The sequence below is a fragment of the Thalassophryne amazonica genome, chromosome 21 (genome assembly GCF_902500255.1).
Source record: "Thalassophryne amazonica chromosome 21, fThaAma1.1, whole genome shotgun sequence".
NCBI lineage: Eukaryota > Metazoa > Chordata > Actinopteri > Batrachoidiformes > Batrachoididae > Thalassophryne > Thalassophryne amazonica.
Window position 1 is genome coordinate 40,262,752 of NC_047123.1, and position 12,029 is coordinate 40,274,780.

The 12,029-nt window shown below is 43.9% G+C and overlaps 1 protein-coding gene across 4 annotated transcripts in view; it reads right to left on the reverse strand.

Moving 5' to 3' along the window:
• LOC117503198 (creatine kinase B-type-like) overlaps nucleotides 1–12,029 on the reverse strand; it is a 41,493-nt gene that overhangs the window by 1,538 nt on the left and 27,926 nt on the right. For all 4 annotated transcript variants that reach the window (XM_034162399.1, XM_034162400.1, XM_034162398.1 and 1 more), the window contains 3 exons: nucleotides 9,260–9,392; nucleotides 6,387–6,558; nucleotides 6,122–6,245 (listed from right to left, as the gene is read on the reverse strand). In XM_034162399.1, the coding sequence (XP_034018290.1) occupies nucleotides 6,122–6,245; nucleotides 6,387–6,558; nucleotides 9,260–9,392 (429 nt within the window). The remainder of the gene's footprint in view (nucleotides 1–6,121; nucleotides 6,246–6,386; nucleotides 6,559–9,259; nucleotides 9,393–12,029) is intronic.

Below are 12,029 nucleotides of genomic sequence, written 5' to 3' on the forward strand. Positions count from 1 at the left end.
GGGGTAATTTTTGATCCTACGTTGTCCTTTGACCTCCACATTAGAAATATTACGAGGACTGCTTTCTTCCACCTGTGAAATATAGTGAAGATTCGTCCCATCCTGTCTATGGCTGATGCTGAGACCCTGATCCATGCATTTATCTCTTCTAGATTGGACTACTGCAATGTTCCATTTTCTGGTTTACCGCAGTCCAGCATTAAGGCTCTCCAATTGGTTCAAAATGCTGCTACCAGAGTTTTGACATGAAGCAGAAAGTTTGACCACATTACACCCATTTTGGCGTCTCTTCACTGGCTTCCTGTCCCAGTGACATCAGATTTTAAGGTTCTGCTACTAGTCTATAAAATTGTTCACGGACTGGCACCTCCCTACCTAGCTGACCTAATTAAACCTTACGTACCGGCCCGGGCTCTGCGTTCTCAGGTTGCAGGACTACTTTGTGTCCCTAAGATGAATAAGAAGTCTGCGGGTCACAGAGCTTTCTCTTATCGTGCCCCTGTTCTGTGGAATGATCTCCCTGCATCAATAAAACAGTCAGATTCTGTGCAGACTTTCAAGTCCAGACTTACAACCCCAATTTTTATTCTTATTCTCATTCTCTTTATTTATTTCATTCATAAAATAAAACAAAAACACAAGACTAAATACAATTACCAAGTTACCATGAATGAAAAGGAGCAGAAAGAAGTAACTTATAACATCTGCCCCCATCATACACAAGAAAACAGTTCCATCAAACTTTAACAGCCAAATGGCTTTTTTAAGACACAATACTCATAACGCATAACACAGAGCAGTTTAAAAAGCACTACTCTGACATTTCATATTTTTTCAACACAGACAATTTCAAGTTCTTTTGAAACACATGTATTGACTTAGAATTTTTTATTTCATTGTCAAGACTGTTCCATAAACCAACACCTCTGACTGAAATACACTTTCCTTTAGTTGCAGTTCTATACCTGGGTTTTACGAAAACTTCAGTTCCTTTCAGTTCATATTTACTTTCTCTTTTGGTGAATCTATTTTGTAGATTAATAGGTTTTTTTTTTTTAATGAGCTTTGTACATAGTTTTTAAAATATTCATTTCTACCAATTCAGTAAATTTTCAAGATTTTCAACTGTATAAAAATTGGGTTTGTTGGACTTCTGTATACAATCCACTCACAATTCTCACAGCTCTTTTCTGTAAAATAAAAACTTGATTAATGTAAGTTTTACGAGCACTTCCCCACACTTCAGTACAGTAGGTCAGATATGGAACAATCTGAGTTATACAACATAAGCAAGGCATCCTTATTTAGAAAGTGTTTAACCCTATGTAACACAGCTATTATTTGTGCTACCTTAATTTTCACATAGTCAATATGTGATTTCCAGGTCAAATGTTCATCTAAAGTAACACCCAAAAACTTTACTTCATGTGCTCTTTCGATCTGTAATCCCTCAGTAAATAATGACATCTATATTGTTGTGTGGGCCGCCAGAAGAGGAGGTACTGCTGGCCCACCACCAGAGGGCACCCTGCCTGAAGTGCGGGCTTCAGGCACGAGAGGGCGCTGCCGCCACGGACACAGCCGGGGGTGACAGCTGTCACCCATCTACACTTCATCATCCCACTCCATAAAGACCGGACATCATCTCCACCTCGCTGCCGAGATATCGTCTACCTTAGGAGGTAATTTGTTCTCAGCCATTGTTTTGTCTACCACAGACAGTGTTTGCTTGTGTTGTTTTTGCAGTAGGTTTTGTGAGTGCTTGCAGCTGGAGGCTGGGTTTGGACTGACGTCTTCACTCCAAACCTTTGATAAGTACACATACTACTGCACGTGCCAGCTTTCTGTATGAGAGGTGGAGGTGGAATTTCCACCATTGTTGTTACTGGGTGTTCACACACCCACACCTGATTGTCTCTGCTCCTCGCCAGCAGTACCAGATCCGACACGCGGAGATGGTGGCCACCTGGGGTTTTCAGGACTTGGCGGCTCCAGTATTCTCCAGGTTCGGCTGAACGGAACTATGACGTCGGCAATCAAGAACTCCTTGCCGTGAAAGAGGAGCTTGAGCAGTGGAGACACCTGTTGGAGGAGCGTCTGTGCCATTCACGGTTTTCACTGACCATCGGAACCTGGAGTATATCAGGACCGCCAAGCGGCTGAACCCCAGGCAAGCCCGCTGGTCACTGTTCTTCGGGCGTTTTGACTTCCGGATCACCTACCGCCCCGGGACCAAGAACCAGAGATCGGATGCCTTGTCCCGGGTGCATGAAGATGAAGTCAAGACTGAGCTGTCGGATCCACTGGAGCCCATCCGGAGTCCACTATCGTGGCCACCCTCACCTGGGACGTGGAGAAGACCGTCCGGGAGGCCCTGGCACGGAGCCCGGACCCCGGAACAGGGCCGAAGAACAGACTCTACGTCCCACCAGAGGCAAGAGCTGCTGTCTTGGATTTCTGTCATGGTTCTAAGCTCTCCTGTCATCCGGGGGTGCGAAGGACCATGGCAGTGGTCCAGCAGCGCTTCTGGTGGGCGTCCCTGGAGGCCGACATCCGGGAATATATCCAGGCCTGCATCACCTGTGCCAGGGGCAAGGCAGACCACCAGAAGGCACAGGGACTTCTTCAGCCACTTCCTGTGCCTCATCGCCCCTGGTCCCACATCGGTCTGGATTTTGTCACGGGCCTCCCGCCGTCCCAGGGCATGATGACCATCTTCACGATAGTGGACCGATTCTCCAAGGCGGCCCACTTCGTGGCCCTCCCGAAGATCACCACGGCCCAGGAGACTGCAGACCTCCTGGTCCACCACGTCGTCCGTCTGCATGGGATACCTACCGACATCGTCTCTGATCGTGGTCCCCAGTTTTCCTCACACGTCTGGAGGAGCTTCTGCCGGGAACTGGGGGCCACTGTGAGCCTCTCGTCCGGATATCACCCGCAGACCAATGGACAGGCAGAACGGGCCAATCAGGAATTGGAGCAAGCCCTGCGCTGTGTGACGTCCGCACACCCGACGGCCTGGAGTGAACATCTGGCCTGGATCGAGTACGCACATAACAGCCAGGTGTCCTCTGCCACCGGCCTCTCCCCATTTGAGGTGTGTTTGGGGTATCAGCCCCCGTTGTTTCCTGTGGTGGAGGGAGAGCTCGGTGTGCCCTCGGTCCAGGCCCACCTGCGGAAGTGCCGTCGGTTGTGGCGCTCTGCCCGTTCTGCCTTGTTAAAGGCCCGGACGAGGGCGAAGACCCATGCAGACCGCCGGCGGTCCCCGGCCCCTGCTTACCAGCCCGGGCAGGAGGTGTGGCTATCCACGAAGGACATCCCCCTCCAGGTGGACTCTCCGAAGCTTAAGGACAGGTACATTGGACCGTACAAAATCCTCAGTCCTGCCGCAGTGAAGCTCCGACTCCCAGCTTCACTGCGGATCCACCCGGTTTTTCATGTGTCAAGAATCAAACCTCACCACACCTCGCCCCTCTGTGCTCCCGGACCGGCGCCGCCTCCTGCCCGGATCATCGAAAGGGAGCCGGCTTGGACAGTGCGGCGGCTCCTGGACGTCCGTCGGATGGGCCGGGGGGTCCAGTATTTGGTGGACTGGGAGGGGTATGGACCCGAAGAACGCTCCTGGGTAAAGAGGAGCTTCATCCTGGATCCGGCCCTCCTGGCCGATTTCTACTGCCGTCACCCGGATAAGCCTGGTCGGGCACCAGGAGGCGCCCGTTGAGGGGGGGTCCTGTTGTGTGGGCCGCCAGAAGAGGAGGTACTGTTGGCCCACCACCAGAGGGCGCCCTGCCTGAAGTGTGGGCTTCAGGCACGAGAGGGCGCTGCCGCCACGGACACAGCCGGGGTGACAGCTGTCACTCATTATCTCTTGACAGCTGTCACCCATCTACACTTCATCATCCCACTCCATAAAGACCGGACGTTATCTCCACCTCGTTGCCGAGATATCGTCTACCTTAGGAGGTAATTTGTTCTCAGCCATGGTTTTGTCTACCACAGACAGTGTTTGCTTGTGTTGTTTTTGCAGTAGGTTTTCTGAGTGCTTGCAGCTGGAGGCTAGGTTTGGACTGACGTCTTCACTCCAAACCTTTGATAAGTACACATACTACTGCACGTGCCAGCTTTCTGTATGAGAGGTGGAGGTGGAATTTCCACCATTGTTGTTACCGAGTGTTCACACACCCACATCTGATTGTCTCTGCTCCTCGCTAGCAGTACCAGATCCGACACGCGGAGATGGTGGCCACCTGGGGTTTTCGGGACTTGGCGGCTCCAGTATTCTCCAGGTTCGGTGGCGGAGGAAGTCGTGTGGTTCCGGTTCTTCTCAGGACAGATGTCCTCTATCCTCGAGCCTGCCCACACGTCACCTTTGTTAATTGACTATTGTACACATTCTGTAATCTGCTGTGTTTGGTTGTGCTTTTCACAACAGTAAAGTGTTCATATTTGACTCTTTCATTGTCCGTTCATTTACGCCCCCTGTTGTGGGTCCGTGTCACTACACTTTCACAACATATTTCTTTTCTTCTACTGCAAAAAATCATAAATTTTGTCTTGTCTATATTTACAGACAAACGATTTGAATTAAACCATGTTAATATTTTTTGAAATTCTTTCACTACAATTCCAAAAACATCTTTAATACGTATTTTCACCGGAAAAAAATATAGTTGTGTCATCTGCAAATAATATTGTCTTTAGTAATGGAATCCCAACTTCATTGGAATTGAAGTTGGGATGTTGTGTGAAATGTAAATTAAAAAAAACAAAAAAAAACAAACACTTAGAGTGTTGTTAGAAGGAAAGGTGATGTAACACAGTGGTAAACATACCACTGTCTCAGCTTTTTTGAAATGTGTTGCAGGCATCCATTTCAAAATGAGTAATATTTGCACAAAAACAATAAAGTTTATCTTGTCTTTGTCGTGTATTCAATTGAATATAGGTTGAAGAGGATTTGCAAATCATTGAATTCTGTTTTTATTCAAAGTGACAGAGGCCAGTTAGCTGGGAAATTTGCACACATAGTATGTTACTATGCTTTCTACCCTTTTAGATTCATGTGATTAGTAAATGGAGCGGGCTGTGGCCTCAACTTTGTCTAAATTCTGTGTCTTTTGGTGAGGCTTAGGGCTAGTGGCTGGTGATCACCTTTAGTATTTCTTCTGCTTTCCTGCTGCTTAATGCTGACAAATTTTACCTTAAGTGTAGTTGTCCTGGCCAACTGACTGGTTTTTCTTTTTCTCTCTGTCCGAGATGCAGCTGGATTACATGACTTCTGTGGTGGACACGGGACAGACTCTGCTGTAGGAACAGATCCAACAAGTGGCTCGCTCAATGACATCCCCCCCCCAACCTCCTTTTCCCCCCTGAAGTTGGACTGGATGCCTGCATGGACTCATTTGTTGCTGTGTTGTGTTCTGTATTGTAAACCTTTCTGGTAGCATGGCCCAAGCAGAGGGTCATCCCTTTGAGTCTGGTCTGCTTGAGGTTTCTTCCTCAAATCAGAGGGAGTTGTTCCTTACCACTGTGGCCTGTGTGCTTACTCTAGGTGTTGGTAAGGTTAGACCTTACTTGTGTGAAGCACCTTAAGGCAGCTTTGTTGTGATTTGGCGCTATATAAATGAAATGAAATTTAAAGTTTCCGGTCCCCCTATCCTGTGTGTCTTCAGATGTGGGAGGAAGCTGCAGCACCCAGAGAGAATTGATCCCATGACCTTCTTGCTGTGAGGCAACAGTGCTAACCACTAAACAAGATGGAGGTCAGACGATCGCAATATTTAGATCTGCTGAACATAGGCAGGTTCTACAAACACATACATTCCTCATCTTCACTCAAAATAAGATAAATGATAAATTCTAACTTTAATAACTCTAGCTTGGCCCCTATTTTTATGTTTGAGATATTGTATCAAACATTGGTCTTCAACTCAAAGGTTCATTGTTTTTGTGTGTGTGTGATTCTAATTGACTTTCAGATTACATTCTCACTTTATAACATCACAAAGATCCCCTAGAGATAAGTGAACATTTTTAAATTTTGAGTTTTGTTTCAATATTAACATTTTCACAATAAGACTCATGCATTTCCATTATTTCCAGAATAAAATAGTGATACCTTTGTGAGGCCAGTACAGAAACGGGTGAACACCTCTCTCATGTTACCGCCTTGCTGCATGCTGATGACACGCAAGTGATCCTCTTCATTCACCCAAACCAGGAAGCTCTTATTGTTGTTATGCCTGCAATAGTAGCATTACAGCAACAACAAGTAAACCTCAGGAAGGGCAAAAACCAAATTCTGACACAAACCCTCATCAGGGTTAATTAGCATCTGATTAAACCATTGCTCAGACACAGGTGTTCATGGACTCCACACATACCAGATGCCGCGGCCATCCGGCCAGTCACGGGCCATTCCAGACGCCAGCAGCAGAGGAGAGACTGGTTTGTCGAACAGGAAGTGGTCGTCTACGAGCTGTTGCTGCTCATCCTCCGTCATGTTCTTCAAAGCATAGTACTTCCCCTTAAATTCACCGTCCAGTGAGTCCAGGCCTGAGGTCAGAGTTCAATTTTTTTTAAGGGTAGACATTAAGCCTTTAAGAGTTCATCTTTACTCTTCACAGATGGAATTTTTATACCAAACAGTGAAGAGTTTTTTCACATTTTGTTATGTTACAGCCTTATTCCAACATGGATGAAAATTTCCCCTCAAACTTCTACACACAATACCCTACAATGACAATGTGAAATTTTTTGAAGATTTTTGCAAATATATATAAGCAGCAGGGGTGGTAGCCAAGTGGTTAATGTGCTTGGTTTCAGTGCAGAAGGTTCCGGTTCAAATCCCACCCCTGCCACATTTCTCCATGTAATGTAGAGTTGCGTCAGGAAGGGCATCCGGAGTAAAACCTGTGCCAATTCAAAATGCAGATCCACCTTGGATTTGCTGTGGCGACCCCGAGTGCAAACAAGGGAGCAGCCGAAGGGACTTATATATATATATATATATATATATATATACACACACATATACAACAACAAAAAAAAACTAATAAATCACATATGCTTAAGTATTCAGAGCCTTTGCCATGAAGCTCTAAATTGAGCTCAGGTGCCTCCTGTTTCCACTGATCATTCTTGAGATATTTCTACAGCTTAACTGGAGTCCACCTGGAGTCAATTCAGTTGATTGGACATGATTTGGAAAGACACAGACCTGTCTACATATAAGGTCCCACAGTTGACAGTCAGAGCAAAAACCAAGCATGAAATCAAAGGAATTATCTGTAGACCTCAAAGACAGGATTGTCTGGAGGCACAAATCTGGGGAAGGGTACAGAAACATTTCTGCTGCTTTGAAGGTCCCAATGAGCACAGTGGCCTCCATCATCTGTAAATGGAAGAAGTTCAGATCCACCAGGACTCTTCTTAGAGCTGGATGCTAAACTGAGTGATCAGGGGAGAAGGGCCTTAGTCAGGGAGGTGACCAAGAACCTGATGGTCACTCTGTCAGAGCACCACCATTTCTCTGTGGAGAGAGGAGAACCTTCCAGAAGGACAACAATCTCTGCAGCAATCCACCAATCAGGTCTGTATGGTAGAGTGGCCAGACGGAAGGCAGAAGTCACTCCTTAGTAAAAGGCACATGGCAGCCCACCTGGAGTTTGACAAAAGGCACCTGAAGGACACTCAGACCAGGAGAAACAAAATTCTCTGGTCTGATGAGACAAAGATTGAACTCTTTGGTGTCATGTTTGGAGGAAACCAGGCACCATCCCTACAGTGAAGCATGGTGGTTGCAGCATCATGCTGTGGGGATGTTTTGCAGCAGCAGGAACCCGGAGTCTAGTCAGGATTGAGGGAAAGATGAATGCAGCAATGTACAGAGACATCCTGGATGAAAACCTACAGTGTCTGACCACCTGTCTGGGGGGGGGGGCTCTAATTTCTTTGTAAAATTAAGGTCATGGTTTTGCAGTTCCTACTTCCTGTTTCCCGTTTTGTTTATATGCTGGCAGAATCGCATTTTTCTATCAGCAACCGGCAGAAGTTTATGATGAAAGAACATTGTTTTCTTCAAGACAGTAAGTGAAGTGGTTAAATCAGAAATGTTGACACCAAAAGATTCTGTACAAGGCAATACTAACTCATGAAAGGTGTGTTTATTGTCTTCAGAAGTCCAAACCCTCTTCAAGAGCATTCATGCGAACCCCTCCCATTGGTTACAAGCAGGCAAAGTGGTTAGTGTATTTACCTTTTCTTTGCATTTTGGTTATTTAACCTTGGTTTATAATGTGAATGTGTTCTTCAACAAATGTGTTAATTTAAGAATTAATGGTTTGTCTATTTTTCTTTATTTGTGTATATTTTTAGTTATATGGTATTATAAGGTGTTCAAGTCACAAAGTAAACATCAGTGAAAAGAACCTGAGTCTCGTGAGTGATCAATGGGCAGCACAGGGGCAATGGTTCATCTCAGTTTGTCCTTTCCAAGGAAGATTCAAACCTGTTGTTACGCCCTGTCTGTCCGCTTTCAAACGCCTTTTTTTTTTTTATAAACTGCCTGCCTGCCTCGTCCTTCCTTCATTTTGGCGCTGGATGATCCGCAGAGAAATGTGGCACAGAGTTCTGGTTCTGTGCTGCATCCTAAGTTGACTTTTCCCTCCCAGAGGAGATGCTGTGGCGCTGGACAGTAAGCCTTAGCAGAGCAGGATGCTCCGTCCAGCCAAAGCACAGCAGAGCACACAGGGAGGAGAATGTCTGTCCCCAGGGACAATGCAGGAGACAACCGCTGAACCTCTCACACACTGCTTCTGTTCTGTGCACCTCAGCAAGAAAGGGCGCCTGCAGCCACAGGGAGGGTCAATTTGCCAATTCCTCACACAGTGATATGATAACCACTTTACGACTCAGATGATTTTTTTTTTTTTTTTTTTAAGTGCTGGTGCAGTCATGAAAAAAAAGATGCTGCAGCTGTGCGGTTCGCCCATACCAAAAACTGCTACTGATCACATGCATATTTACTTTTAATATTTCAGCCTGCCAGCAGAGGGCAGTAAGGCTCAACAACTGGCTGAATGAGCCCACTAATGTTAAAAATATTGTTGCATGAATTATTTATGTCAGAACATTTTTTTAAATGGTATGAAACAGACAGAAAAGGAAACATCTTAATAGGAAGGACAGAAGGAGTAAATGAGGAAGTATGGTGAGAAGGAAGGAGAGTGTGATGTGAACGATGAAAGCTCTGTACTTTGGATGGTAAGGTTTTCAATGGCCCGGCGTTCTCCGCGGCTGCAGTGCGGCGGTAGACAGAAGCCCCGGATACTTCTCCCGGTCCGCACCCGAGAGCTCAGTACATAGTCCAAGTCCAGATCTGCTCCGCCCTACAATCAAAGCAAGCCAACACATGAATGTGTGAATCAATCAAGATTGAGTACTCGGCAAAGTAACTAACAGTTCCTTTGCCGAGTACTCAATCTTAAGAATGACCAAGTTAGATTACCAGTTACAAGTTGCTAGCAGCTGCTAATAAAGTAAGTGTATAAAGTAACTAATAAAGTAACTGTGGTAACACTGTTTAAAACACCTTTGATTCATTTGGACTTCTGGCTCAAAAAGAACCACCATACATATGGAAAAAGAATTCAAATAAATGACAGCGGACATCGTTACTTGGGCTGCCACCTTGTTTGAGAAACTGAATTAAGTAATGGTGCATTCCACTTGTATTAAACCCATTGACTTCTATTTAATCCACTGGATGGTGGATGCAGCCTGTGAGCTGTTGCCAGCAGCCGCCATCTTGCTTTGTGTTATTTGCATCGTCAGGTTTTAGATTAAATAGAAATAGATTATTTGCTGACTTAAACTTGGGTTGAAGTGATCTGAAAATGCTGTTTTGTGCAGCGTTCGTGTACAGCGACAAGTTGTACAATCATTTGTCAGCTGGTTAAATAAAGGTTAGGTAAATAAAAAATAAATAACATTTTTATTGATGTGTGTATGCTCCTAATATTTATCAAAAATAATTTTATTCTGGCTTGTTGGCTGATGTCCTAAATTTGTCGATACCATTTAGTATCATGGCTGGTGACTTTAATTGTACTATGAATCCCGAGGTGGACCAGATCCCCTTCTCTAAACCCATTCAGTCTAAAATGAGAGTCACAACCAAACAGCTCTGCCCGGACCTTCAATTACTGGATGTTTGGAATGTTATTAATCCCACTGGGAAAGATTACACATTTTTTTCTAACCCACATCAGAGTTAGTCTAGAATTGATTTTTTTTTTTTTCTACAAGAGAGGTGCTGAACCGAACTATAGAATGTAAAACAATTGTTAATTTATATGCTCCAAACAATGATGACCAACCTTTTTTCATACATTGTTTTCACAGATTTCTAATTTAATGGCCAATTTGGCAGTCATCATTGGAGGGGACTTTAGCGTTGCTTTAAACCCATCTTTAGATCGTTACAGTTCTCCAACATCTGTAAGGCTTTCTCAGGCTGCTAAAACTATAAAGGAGTATATGGATGACTTTGGTTTGATGGATAGTTGGAGAGTCAAAAATACATTGACAAAGGAATACACATTCTTCTCTCCTGTATATCAGTCTCATTCTAGAATTGACTTGTTCCTAACTAGTAATTCTATAACTCCCAAAATTAATTCTAAAATTCATTCCATCACTATCAGCAATCATGCACCTGTGTCACTTTTAGTACAAATAGAATCCACTATTAAACTGTCTCACTCGTGGCGCTTTAACACCTCACTTTTACAGGATTGTGAATTTGATAAAATCATAAGGAAAGAGTGGGCAGACTTTATAGAAAGAAATGACTCTACGAGTGTTTCTTCTTTGCTTTGGAAAACAGGAAAAGCAGTAATCAGAGGGAAAATTATTTCATATTCCTCTTATAAAAAGAAAATGGAGCAGAAATAAGAAAATGACCTTGAAGAAAAAATTAAACATTTAAAAAACAAATATGCGGCAGATGCAAGTGATCAAACTCTGTCTGAATTAAATAAGGCAAAATTCCAACTTGACAATATTATAGCAAGCATTAAAAAAACAAAAAAAAAAAAAACAGAACTCCTCATTCAGTGACTTAGATATAATAATTTCGAACATAATAATAAATCAGGTAAATTTCTGGCAAATCAACTACAACGCAATAAGGAAAAAATCAAGGATAGATAACATCTATCCGGATTCAAGCTGGAAACTACACAGTCACCACAGGAAATTAATCAGATATTATTATAGTAGTCTATATTCATCAGAAAATGCACCTAATCCAGTAGATATCCAGTCATTCCTTGATAATCTAAATTTACCTCAACTATCTAAAGAGCACACTGAATCATTAGACACTCCTGTAACTATCATAGAACTACATGCAGCTTTGAATAAAATGCCGAATAGCAGGGCTCCGGACAATGAAATTGATAACAACAACTGTAGTTCCGCCATTCCCTTAATTCGCCCGTGCTGCAGCCAGGTTTTGTCGTCTCCATTCGGTTGTCACAATAAAATAAATACAGAAATACATTTAAAAAAAATAAAGAAATCTGACAGATTAGGCGTGTCTTATTAATTGAGCGAGCAAATATCCACGTCAAGAATTATTGACATGTGAAAAGAGAATACAGTGGTCCCTCGCTATAACGCCGTTCACCTTTCGTGGCCTCGGAGTCTCACGGAGTATTTAGTCCAATTTTGCATGCCTTTTTTTTTTTTTTTAACAGTGTTCTGTGTTCTGCGTATCTGTTTTTAAGAATCTTGTTGCCCAGAAGAGAAAAGAGCCCCAACAACTACTCATAACTGTGTTTGTCACACGGAAACACACACCTGCCGCAGCCAGGTGTGATTGGAAAAAGGCGCAGCGCCAGGACGCAGAGGCCCAATCTGTGAAATACTGGTCAGTCACTATTAATAATTTCTTATGTTTGGTATACAGTTTGGTATTATTTTCCTACTAAGGTTTGAACTTTGAGAGTGTTTACACACGA